Source organism: Poecilia reticulata, chromosome 9 (genome assembly GCF_904066995.2).
Source record: "Poecilia reticulata chromosome 9, P_reticulata-male-v2, whole genome shotgun sequence".
NCBI classification, from domain to species: domain Eukaryota; kingdom Metazoa; phylum Chordata; class Actinopteri; order Cyprinodontiformes; family Poeciliidae; genus Poecilia; species Poecilia reticulata.
The window spans coordinates 35,198,793-35,209,710 of NC_088838.1; the positions used below are offsets into that span (position 1 = coordinate 35,198,793).

Here is a 10,918-nt window from a genome sequence, read left to right on the forward strand (position 1 = left end):
GATTATGTTAGAATTATGGATTAAAACCCTGATTTTAACCCTTTAACTGGACCGTTCTGGACCTCGCTGCAGGATGTCAGAACCTGAGCAGGTTGGATCACTGGGAGGAGAATCGAAAATGGCTTTTCCTCTTTTCGGGGTACAAAGTTCTTCCTTCCACTAAATCATCTGGATTTGGTTCACCGTGAGCTCATACCTGAAGACCTTTGGGTCAAACGGAACCGCATCTGTCTGCTAAAGCTGCTGCTGGTTCAGTGGCGTCCTCTGGTGGCGAAGAATAAATACTGCAGTTCTCTCTGAGCATGCGCAGATCATCCTGAGGTTCGAGTCAATGCAGCGGAAAACCTCAATGAACTGATGACCTGAACTGTTTGGGATTTTTAAAGAAACTTTATGGCAGAAACAGACAAATCTTACAAACAAACATCCTTCTTGTTCCAGTATGTTGAGTAACAACTCGGTGGTTAAGAGAAGAACCAGAATAACATGAAAGTCATGAGAGACGATCACTGATTGACATTAGAAAATACAATAAACACAAAGTGTAATAAACTGAAAGCTGGAGTTTGATGGGTCAAAAGCCAAACAGGAGTGAACTTCAGCTGCCTTACCAGGGGAACCTGCAGAGCTACGGGGTTCCATTGGTCCCAAACATAAAGTCACGTGTAACTCGCTGCTGACTTGCAGCATTTCTAAATAAAGCCTTAATTTCTTCAAGCGTTCAGATAAATACCTGGGAATATTTAGTTTCTATGGAATGAAAAACATTCAGTTCAGCTCAAATTACCATTAATTTGAATAACAGTGTAGGAAAAGTATTCGCCCCTTTGGATGTTATACCCTCTTACTGCTTTACTAAATTAAATAATGATTAATAAAATGTGGCTTTTTATCCCAGTTCTGAGTGGTTCTGTCCTGGTTCTGGGCGGTTCGACCCGGTTCTGGGTGAATTTATCTCACCCAGAATGCTCTGGGTCTTTAAGCCCCTGTGTTTCTCTTTCCCGGTGCTGTCTGATTGGCTGTCGGTGTTCTCTGTAATTTCCCGGTTATACCGGGACGCGCGCACTAACTTTGTTCTAATTGAACCGGGCCGACCGACCGACCGACCGCACCCTGAGCGCGTGACCGAGCAGCCACATTTTCGCCCTGGCACCGGGCGCGCGCCTTCACTGCGGGGCTCTGCGTGAGCGCGCACACGTCTGTGACGCTTGGCGCGCATTGCCCGCTCTGCTGGGAGTTTAACTCTGCGACCGGGATGTCTCAGCGGGGCGGGGTTTGACGGGCACGTTTGAAAACGTTAAATGCGTCTCCGAGCCGGTGTACGCCGTCATAACAATGCAACACACTCAAAAATGTGCGTCGCTATTAAAACGCTCGCGTTTACTGTTGCGGATGCTGATTAGCTCAAAAACGTGCCACTCACTACGTCCCCATAACTGATTGGCTGTCTGAAACTAAGTCCCGCCCACCAGGGTCTTATATAAATTTGCTCGGAGCTCGGCCATCTTTTTCGGTTTCCTGTGGCCTGCCTCGTCCTCTCGCCGGAAAACTCCTTGGTCCAGCCATTCCAGCCAGCCTGCAGACATCATGGCCAAGCCCAGAGTCTTCTTCGACATCACCGCTAACGGCTCCCCTGTGGGCCGCATCGTCATGGAGGTAAGGCGGCTGGCAGCCGGCGGATGCCGCTGGCTGGTGTGCGTGGGTGAACCTGGTGTTCATCGGGGGTTCGCTCGGCTTCACGCCGTCCTCCAGCCGCCTCTGTCAGGCAGCCTTTTCCGGAGCTTTCCGCGGCGGCTGAACCGAAACCGGAGCCCGTCGCGGCTCCAGCCGCGGATGCTGGCGCTCGGTTCCGGTGTCGGTCATTTTAGACCCGCGGATATAACGGGACCCGTCGCCGTCACGCGCAGCCTCACGAGGCGCGCGAGTCTTTGTTGCAGGGTCGCGCGGCCTACTTCCCGCGGCTGGAGCTGCGGTGCGCGAGGGCCGCTGCGGTGGTTTTTCCCGCGTGTGATCTGGGCGGGACCTCAGCGGCACGACACGCTCGGCGTGCGGGTCGGCAGGCGCGGCCGCTGCGGGCCCGGCCCGGTTCTGGAAAGTTCCACTGAGCTGGCGCGGTGCGGTGCGGGAGGGGGAGGGGCGCCGACTGAACGCTGCGAAATGCGGATGTAAGTAGGAAGATCCAGTTAAGCCCCCGTTCGGTTCGGGGACACGGAGCGGTTCAGGAACGTTCTCGCGGAGCCGGTCTGACTCATGAGGTCCGCTGCTGTTGAGCCAGGCTCTGGGCGTTCCTGACCCTTGACCCTTGGATCCTGCTGAGGCTCCGGTTACCTCCCGGGCCGCAACCCGGCCTCCTGCAGCTGCTGCAGCCATGCGGCGCTGCAGCAGCTGCAGCAGCTGAAGTTGGCCTCCGATTCGGCGATGGGAACCTAATCTCCTAATCTGCTCAGGATTATTCTGCTCTGGGTGCAGAATATTTAAAACGCTTTATGGCCAATTATCTTTTTCTGGCTTTTCACCAAATTAGAAACTCCAGGAAAATTTATTATCATTTAGTTAAAAATCTGAAGTTTAAAAACGGGCACAAGTTGAACTAGACGGAGATGCGAGGAAGAAAGTTTATGTTGGAATAAATTGATAAACTGTCATTTTGCTTTGTTGCAGATTAAAACATAAAAAATCTAAAACACAAAGTTAAACACCTGAACTGGACAAACCTGGTCTGGATTATTCTGCAGAATGTTTCAGGTAGTTTGTCGTTAGACACTAAGAAGGAAATGAGTCTGTTTTTATTCCTCTGGACCAGATTAGAAAGAATCCAGACCTACAGCAGCGAGACTCTTATAATCTGGACGGGATTATTCTGCACTGACTGCAGTGAAACGTTAAAAGTCAGATTAACGGGTTAATTTCTTTACATGTGGATCAAAGCAGAAAAGCTTCAAAAAGCACAAACTGCCTTTTATTGACGTTTCAGGATCTTTTTAGAATGTTCTGCTGTTGGTGTAAAATAATCCCGTTCAGGTTTTTAACCTGAAGCAGGTGAAAGACGCTCCAGGTGAGTCGACCAATCAGAAGCTGACTTCGTCCAGAACCTCTGGGTTTGAATGAAGCCGAATCATCTGGGTTCTGATCAGAGACCTGGGTTCTGGTCGGGCTGCAGAGGTTCTGGTTCTGTTGGACTTGATCCTTCAGGGTTAGATGGTTCCTCCATGTGAAACTTGAGGCCCGTGGGCCGAATCTGGCCCTCCATGACTCTGACCTTTAGACCTGGAGCCTAAAGCGGCAGGAAAAACCATCGTTTTCTCTCCGCACTAATCAGTTTATCATCTTACGCTGTCATGGCTTCTGGTTTTAGTTTCCGGGATGATCCGACCGTAAACTTGTTAGCCTCTCGCTACGCTAGCGTAAAGAGCGAAACGGCTAGCTACCAAGTCAAAGATGAACATGGAAAATAACTTTCCAATAAAGTGTTAAAGCTCATGTTTGATTGATTAGCATTTGTTGTAAATGTAACGTTTTGTCCTCTAGGCGCCCCCTGGTGGCCATCGCTCTGAAAGGTTTAACCTCTAGACTCAAAGGAAACGTTGATCGGTTTATTGGGTCGTTGCTAAGCCGTGTTGCTAACTCTGCGCCGCTCCGCAGCTGCGCGCTGACGTGGTTCCCAAGACGGCGGAGAACTTCCGGTTGCTGTGCACTGGAGACAAGGGCTTCGGCTACAAGGGGTCGTCCTTCCACCGCGTCATCCCGGAGTTCATGTGCCAGGTGAGGCCGCCGCTCCGGGTCGACCCGGGTCGGTCCGATCACGCCTCTCACCTCTGTCTGGCCTGCAGGGCGGCGACTTCACCAACCACAATGGAACCGGCGGGAAGTCCATCTACGGCAACAAGTTCGCCGATGAGAACTTCAGCCTGACGCACACCGGGCCGGGCATCCTGTCCATGGCCAACGCCGGGCCCAACACCAACGGCTCGCAGTTCTTCATCTGCACCGCCAAGACCACATGGTACGGCGCCGCCCGCCGCGCGCTGGGCCTCGGCTAATCCCTGCTCTTTGTCTGCAGGCTGGACGGGAAGCACGTGGTGTTCGGCAGCGTGGTGGAGGGAATGGACGTCGTCAAGAAGATGGAGTCCTACGGAAGCTCTTCAGGGAAACCCCAGGCCAAGCTCGTCATCGCCGACTGCGGCCAGCTCTGAGCGCCATGGCGACCACCCCACACGCCCCCTGCTGACCCTGTAGTCTGGCCCCGTTAGGCTCCGCCCCTCCATAAATCAACATTCCTATCGATGGAGATTCAGCAGATTTCGTCCTGTTTGTGTTCAGTCGACTGATGATGTTGCTGCATCTGTGACTTTGCCTTCCTGAAGTTTCTTTTGCATTAACGTTTTTCCACAAAGTCCTGACGGTTTTTTTGTTAAATCAAATGAGATGAATAAATAAAAGATGCCTTGATAATTACACCGGTCTCTGGGTTTCAATGCTGCTGATGCTGCCGCCTGCTGGAGGTTTCCTGGAACTGCACCTGAACGACGCAGTGACGTCAGCGGGTGTCTGAGTGAATCTTGGTTTCTGATTTCGACCCGAGTCGGTTTCCTCACAGGGGTGTTTCTGCCGCACTGCATCCTGGGTAAGTGGAGAGCGCTAGGCTAGCTCCGTCCAGCTGGAGCAGTGATTTTATTGTAACTCAGTTTGAACCTGAGCCTTGAAATGAGGATGAAGAGGACAAACGGAGGAAGAGGAGGGAGGAAGAAGCTGGCTGGAAATGCTAATGGGACGGCTAGCTGCTAAGAGGAGCTGCTAATGGGACGGCTAGCTGCTAACGGGACAGCTAGCTGCTAAGAGGAGCTGCTAGCTGCTAAGAGGAGCGGCTAGCTGCTAAGAGGAGCGGCTAGCTGCTAACGGGACGGCTAGCTGCTAAGAGGAGCTGCTAGCTGCTAAGAGGAGCGGCTAGCTGCTAACGGGACAGCTAGCTGCTAAGAGGAGCTGCTAGCTGCTAAGAGGAGCGGCTAGCTGCTAACGGGACGGCTAGCTGCTAAGAGGAGCTGCTAAGAGGAGCGGCTAGCTGCTAACGGGACAGCTAGCTGCTAAGAGGAGCGGCTAGCTGCTAACGGGACGGCTAGCTGCTAACGGGACGGCTAGCTGCTAAGAGGAGCGGCTAGCTGCTAACGGGACGGCTAGCTGCTAAGAGGAGCGGCTAGCTGCTAAGAGGAGCTGCTTCCAACCCTCCATGTTTACGGTAAACGGGTTAAAACGTCACCTGTTCACAGCTGAACACTAAACTGACTGAAACTTATGCAGTTTCTGATAAATTTATGTCATTTTGTAAACTAAACTTTTCATTTTTAACCCTTTCATGCACATTGGTCACTACAGTGGACAGCTGAAGTGGAAACTAATGCGTCATAAAATACACCATAAACTACTGGACATCAACTGCAAATCCAATATGGCCGACCGACCCAGTCCCTCCTTCTACATGACAGGTAAAAAAAATATTGGTAGAGCTGCTGCCTTGCAGCCAGAAGGTTCTGGGTTCGATTCCCGGTCTTTCTGCATGGAGTCTCCATGTTCTCCCTGCATGGTGGGTTTTCTCCAGGTACTCCGGTTTCCTCCCACAGTCCAGAACCACGTCAGGTTAACTGGCCTCTCCAGATTGACCCTAGGTGTGAGTGTGTCTCTGTGTTGCCCTGCGACAGACTGGTGACCCGTCCAGGTGACCCGTCCAGGTGACCCGTCCAGGTGACCCCGCCTCTCACCCAGAACGTCAGCTGGAGAGGCAGCAGCTCCTCCTGACCCCTGAGGAACCAGGTGTAGGAAAATGGATGGATCAGATACTGTAACCCCTAAAGAAAAATACTACTGATATATTTTTCAAATAATAACTTTGTATTTGGTGAAAATTAAAATTGATCACCTAAAAAAAACATTTTTTTTTTTTTACAAAAAATGTTTTTTCCTACGTTTTTTATGCCTTAAGAAAACTTATAAAATAAAATAAAATAAAAACTTATAAAAAAATCCTGACGCAGGATCATAATTCATGCATGAAAGGGCTAAAAAAAGTTTATATTTTTATAAATCAAAATATAATTTTTGCTCCTGATTCATAAAATCGAGTGAAACATGGAAGGAGTTGAACTTTTTACAGCCTCTGAGTTTAATCAGAATCAGATCAAAAATATTTAAAATCAGAATTTAATCGATTAGAATCTGAGATCAAAACAACCTTTAATTATTTACTGTTGTAGAAAAATTAAGTTTATATTCATTCAGTTTCTGACTGGAGTTCAAAGGTCAGCAGCAGTCGCTCCGCTCCTCCACCAGGGGGCAGCATTTACATGTTTTCCGCAGAAAAAGTCAGATATTCAGATTTATAACAAATTAACTTTTATTGAGATTTAATCAGAAAAATAACAGGACGATGCGAGTCATTTCTATATTTACAGGTGACCTTTGACCTCTGAATGACAGGAAAGTATCCCTGGTACCACCAGAACCTCGATTTGTTCATCTGAAACCGGGATGAACGCTCCCACAGTTTATGTTCAGATGGTGACCTTTGACCCCCAGCTGAGTTCTGGTTGGTGGTTTTAGAACCGTTTCCTCCGCAGTTTCAGCCTGGACCCGAGGTTCTGGTTCCGGTTTCATTTCTGGGTCCGACCTGCAGATTCACAGGTCAGCAAAACCAGAACCGGGCCGATGCTGGAGCGAAGCCGTTCTGCTGAACAGAACAGAACCGCTGTGTTTAATCCGGACCAGAACATCTTAGCCTTATGCTAACTGGAAACAGAAGAAAGGCTTCATGGTTCAGTCCCGTCTGGAACCAAACGGTTCTGGTTCAGCTCTGGTTCTGCCAGGTTGGACCAGATCAGGTGTTTGGGTCCACTCTGAGTTCTGATCCAGTTTTTGAGCCGCTCATGTGAACGTTTATTGGGTTTTCCCTAAAGAGGAGAAGAAGACGGTGTCCATAAGGTTGAACGGAGGGCCCGGTCACGGTCCCCAGGCCTCAGTTTGGACCCCAGTTCCCTCAGCAGCTCCGCTCTGCCGTCCTCTTCTTCTTCCGGCCGGAGTGTCTGGTCTTCCTCTGGGCCGGTCCGGACCGGACCACGCAGACTCCCTGCCGCTTGCTGCCGGCCTGGTCGGCGCCGCCCGCCGCGGCGCACGCCAGGCCGGCGGCGCAGTCGCAGCGGCCCAGGTTGCGGCGGCGCTTGGTGGCGCCCCGCAGCAGGCAGGCCTCGCCCTCCAGCGGGATCCTCTGGCACCGCTTCCCGGTCAGGTACCGGACGCAGCAGAGGCCGGCGGCGCAGTCCCCGGATCGGACGCAGCTCGACATCTCTGGAGCTAAAACATGCTAGGTGTTAGAGCGGGGCCGCAGGGCATGCTGGGAGTTGGAGTCCAGCCACCTACCTTTGGTTCTGTTGAAGCTGTCTGTGGTTCTGTCTTTGACTTGCTGTCGGTCCAGCTGTCGGTCGGTGTGGGAGGAGTGTCTCCTCTGAGCTCTGTTGCTGCAGCCTCCCCTCTGGAGAACAGAAGCGCATCGTCAGCATATCGACTGATGGCGGAACATCCGGCAGGTCGCTGATTAACAGCCGCTTTGGATTTAAATCAACACGAGCTGCTGAAAATAACTAAACTTTGTTTTATCCGGACAGAAAATCTGTTTACATGAGAAAAAGTAGCATCAACTAAGCTAAGCTAGGCTAAAATGAGCTAATAGAAGCAAAAATAATATGAGCTAACCTAAACTAAGTTACAAAATGTGCTAAACTAGAATGGCTAAACTAAAACACCAAAATAAATATCTATAATGCAAAGGTAGGATAAACACTGGGCTAATTACAAGTTGCTAACTGAAACAACAGAATTTAGTTAAACTTTGTTAACCCATTTAAAAAATCTAAGTTGGACAAACTAAGATATTCTAAATACAGACAAATAAATGAAGTCATGAAGAGCAAACAGGCTAAACTGAGTTAACAAGGCGAAACTAAAGCATGTTAACTAGAAAAGGTCAACTAGGGACACAAAAGACACAACCTTAAATAAACTAAGCTTAGCTTAGCGAACCAACGTTGCTAACTAATTAAACTACACAAAGCTAGAAAACGTAAAGTATCAAACACTGAGATAACAAGCTAAGCTAAATGAGGCTCGGTTAGGAAAAGGAGAAAAACTGGAAAACGTAAATGAAGCTAAGATATATTCAGCTAAGCTAACCCTGAGCTAAGACACGTTAAGCTAGGAAAGCTAAACAGAAACCCCGAACAAAAGCTGGCCTGATTAAAGTTAAAATGAATTTGTAATGTTTTTGTGTCGTTGGCTGGAAACGAGAGCTTTAAAAATAAACGTGTAAAAAGACGTCCAACGTTGTTGGAGCTAAAATCTCCTCTGACTCTGAATCTGTTTCATCTGTGGGATTTTCTCCAGATCACAGCTGTTCAAAGTGGATTAGATTTAATCCAATTTAGGACAAAACCACAACTTTTAAATTAAAATCTACTGACAAAGCTGCTGAATTAATGCGACACACGGCGGCCATCTTTTCCAGGCGCTCTTTCCTCTGGTTGCCATAGCAACTAGAAACGCGTCCTCATTGACTTATACTCTAAATTTCACCCTGGTTCTTCGGATCTGCTTTTAATTTCTGTATTTGGTTGATTTTGGCCCTGGAAGCTAAACGTCTGGACTCCTGCTTTAAATGAGCCTTGATGACTAAACTTTGAGTCTGAAACTGGATCTTTGATCATGAATCATCTTTGAGTTTAGCAGCTTTTCTATGAAAACACAGACAGAAAGCTGGATGAATCTCAGGGTTTTCCTTAAATTAATTGATTCATCTCCGTTTTCTCTGTTTGATTTGCATCTCGAGGACATTTGACCCGAATCGTTTTAAAATGTCTCAGCAGGAAGGAAACGAGTCTGGACTGCAGAACCACAAGAGAAAAAGATCATTTCTGGTGTTATTTGCAGATGGATTTGATCTGAGATTCTCAGCATCATTAGATGAATTTTTAATCAATTTTTACCTCGAATGATAAAAACAGGAACGAGGAGTCAGAGAATGTAAATACAGAGAGCAGTAAGATGAGCTGACAGCAGATTATCGGGCAGAAACTCCTCAGTTTGATTCCAGACTGGAGGTGTGAATACTTCAGCCTCACCTGCTGCTCGGCGCTCTGCAGCGCCGCCTCTTTGGACGACCGGATGGTGTTGGAGTCCAGCGCCAAACCGCAGACCAGCGACGCGCACAGGAAGCTGCGGTAGATCCACATCCTGTGATCCATCAGCCCACGCTTCCTCTGAAGACACTCCTCTTCCTCAGGATCTTCTCCTCTTCCTCAGGATCTTCTCCTCTTCCTCAGGATCTTCTCCTCTTCCTCAGGATCTTCTCCTCTTCCTCAGGATCTTCTCCTCCTCCTCTCTCCCAGCCAGCCAGGTGAGTGCTGCGCTGCCTTCAGGAGCCGTGGGGTTTTATAGCGCCGCGCTGCCTCTGATCCGTCTCCGCTGAGCCGGCAGGGCCTCAGAAGTCTGGCGTGGCTTTTGAAGCTCGACCGCATCAGTCGGCGGGACAGCGCCGCCTTCGCTTCCTTCCTGGAAGGCCTCAGGTGAGGCGGCCGTTTGAAACCCGACACCACAGAGACCGCAGAGAGATTAAAACACACCTGGGGAGCCGGGCAGGTAGCACTGCTGCGTTTGAAGGCGTGTGTGGTTTTCCCTTCATGTGGTCCTGAGGTCACCATGGCGACTCATCAGGCTGGAGCTGCGGCGCTCCAGCGGCGGATGTGCGGCTTTTTGCGGGCGATTAAAGCCGAGTTAACCGATGATGAAAACAGATTTAAACCTCAGGAGCTCTTCTAACGGAGTGAGGAAGTTTGTTTCTGTCAGCAGAGAAGAAGAAGAAAGGAGCGGAGCTTAGACGGGATTACAGGAAGCTGCTTTAATCTCCAGATTTAAACACAAACTCATTTAAATTAGCTCAAAAAACTGGAAAACGTTTCATGAAAGAACAGGATCAGAGAGAAAATCTGACATCCGTCCGTCTGGACTCAGAGATGAAAGAATGAAACTGAAGCTCTGCTTCTCCCAACCTCCTGCCTTTGACCTTTGACCTGATGAAAGCCTGAAGTAACGTTGGCTTGCAATATGATCTTGTTAAAACAACAACATTGTAACACTGACACACACACACACACACACACACACACACAATTACTGAACCTTACTGCAAAATATACACGCTGTTGTTGGTGTGATGTCCATATGGCAGCGTCTCATCAGGTCTGACCAACAAATCAACCGTCCAGATGCAGCTGATCCAGAAGCTGCTGCTGTTCTGACCAGAACCAGGGAGTTGGAGACATGACACCAGATCTACATCACCAAATCTACATAACACCAGATCTACATCACACAGATCTACGTAACACCAGATCTATATCACCCAGATGAAACACTGAGCTCCTGGTTAGTTGATCAGAAACGCATCGACTTAATGTGATGTTTTGATTATCAATTCTATGCTGCATGCCTTGGTGCTGAAATGTGCTGTGCAAATAAAATTTGATTGATTGATTGATTACATTTTGTTTATTTAGTTAATTTCATTAAACAAATGAAACTCACCATTTCATTAATATTTAGCCTTCACTACTTGTAGATATCTTTGAAAAATCTCCACAGTAACTTATTAAAACAGTGGTTGATGTTGATGCTCTTATTTTGAAATTTAATTAACAGATGTTAATTTTGTCCAATCAGATGTAGTCACTGAGAAACATCTATGATGACAAACCCAACTGGCCAATTGTTTTGACTTCGTTTTGTTCATCCAATCAGGTACAGCCTTTGAGAAGCGTCTTCCTTTGGCCCCGCCCACTTCCTCTGCAGATGAACCTGCAGAGGAGCCGGTTCTCCTCTGGTC

At 48.6% G+C, this 10,918-nt stretch overlaps 2 protein-coding genes across 2 annotated transcripts; one reads left to right on the top strand and one right to left on the bottom strand.

Moving 5' to 3' along the window:
• Window positions 1-1,494: 1,494 nt before the first annotated feature.
• ppiaa (peptidylprolyl isomerase Aa (cyclophilin A)) lies at window positions 1,495-4,455 on the top strand. Its single transcript, XM_008419409.3, has 4 exons — window positions 1,495-1,656; window positions 3,643-3,762; window positions 3,831-4,003; window positions 4,061-4,455. Exons 1-4 carry the CDS (start codon window positions 1,588-1,590, stop codon window positions 4,191-4,193), a joined length of 495 nt encoding a protein of 164 aa, XP_008417631.1. The 5' UTR covers window positions 1,495-1,587; the 3' UTR covers window positions 4,194-4,455.
• Window positions 4,456-6,361: 1,906 nt separating this feature from the next.
• LOC103470795 (uncharacterized) lies at window positions 6,362-10,114 on the bottom strand. The gene is made up of 3 exons (XM_081611064.1): window positions 9,159-10,114; window positions 7,405-7,516; window positions 6,362-7,338 (listed from the first exon to the last, which is right to left on the bottom strand). The coding sequence occupies exons 1-3, from the start codon at window positions 9,279-9,281 to the stop codon at window positions 7,025-7,027; spliced, it is 549 nt and encodes a 182-aa protein (XP_081467190.1). The 5' UTR covers window positions 9,282-10,114; the 3' UTR covers window positions 6,362-7,024.
• Window positions 10,115-10,918: the final 804 nt, after the last annotated feature.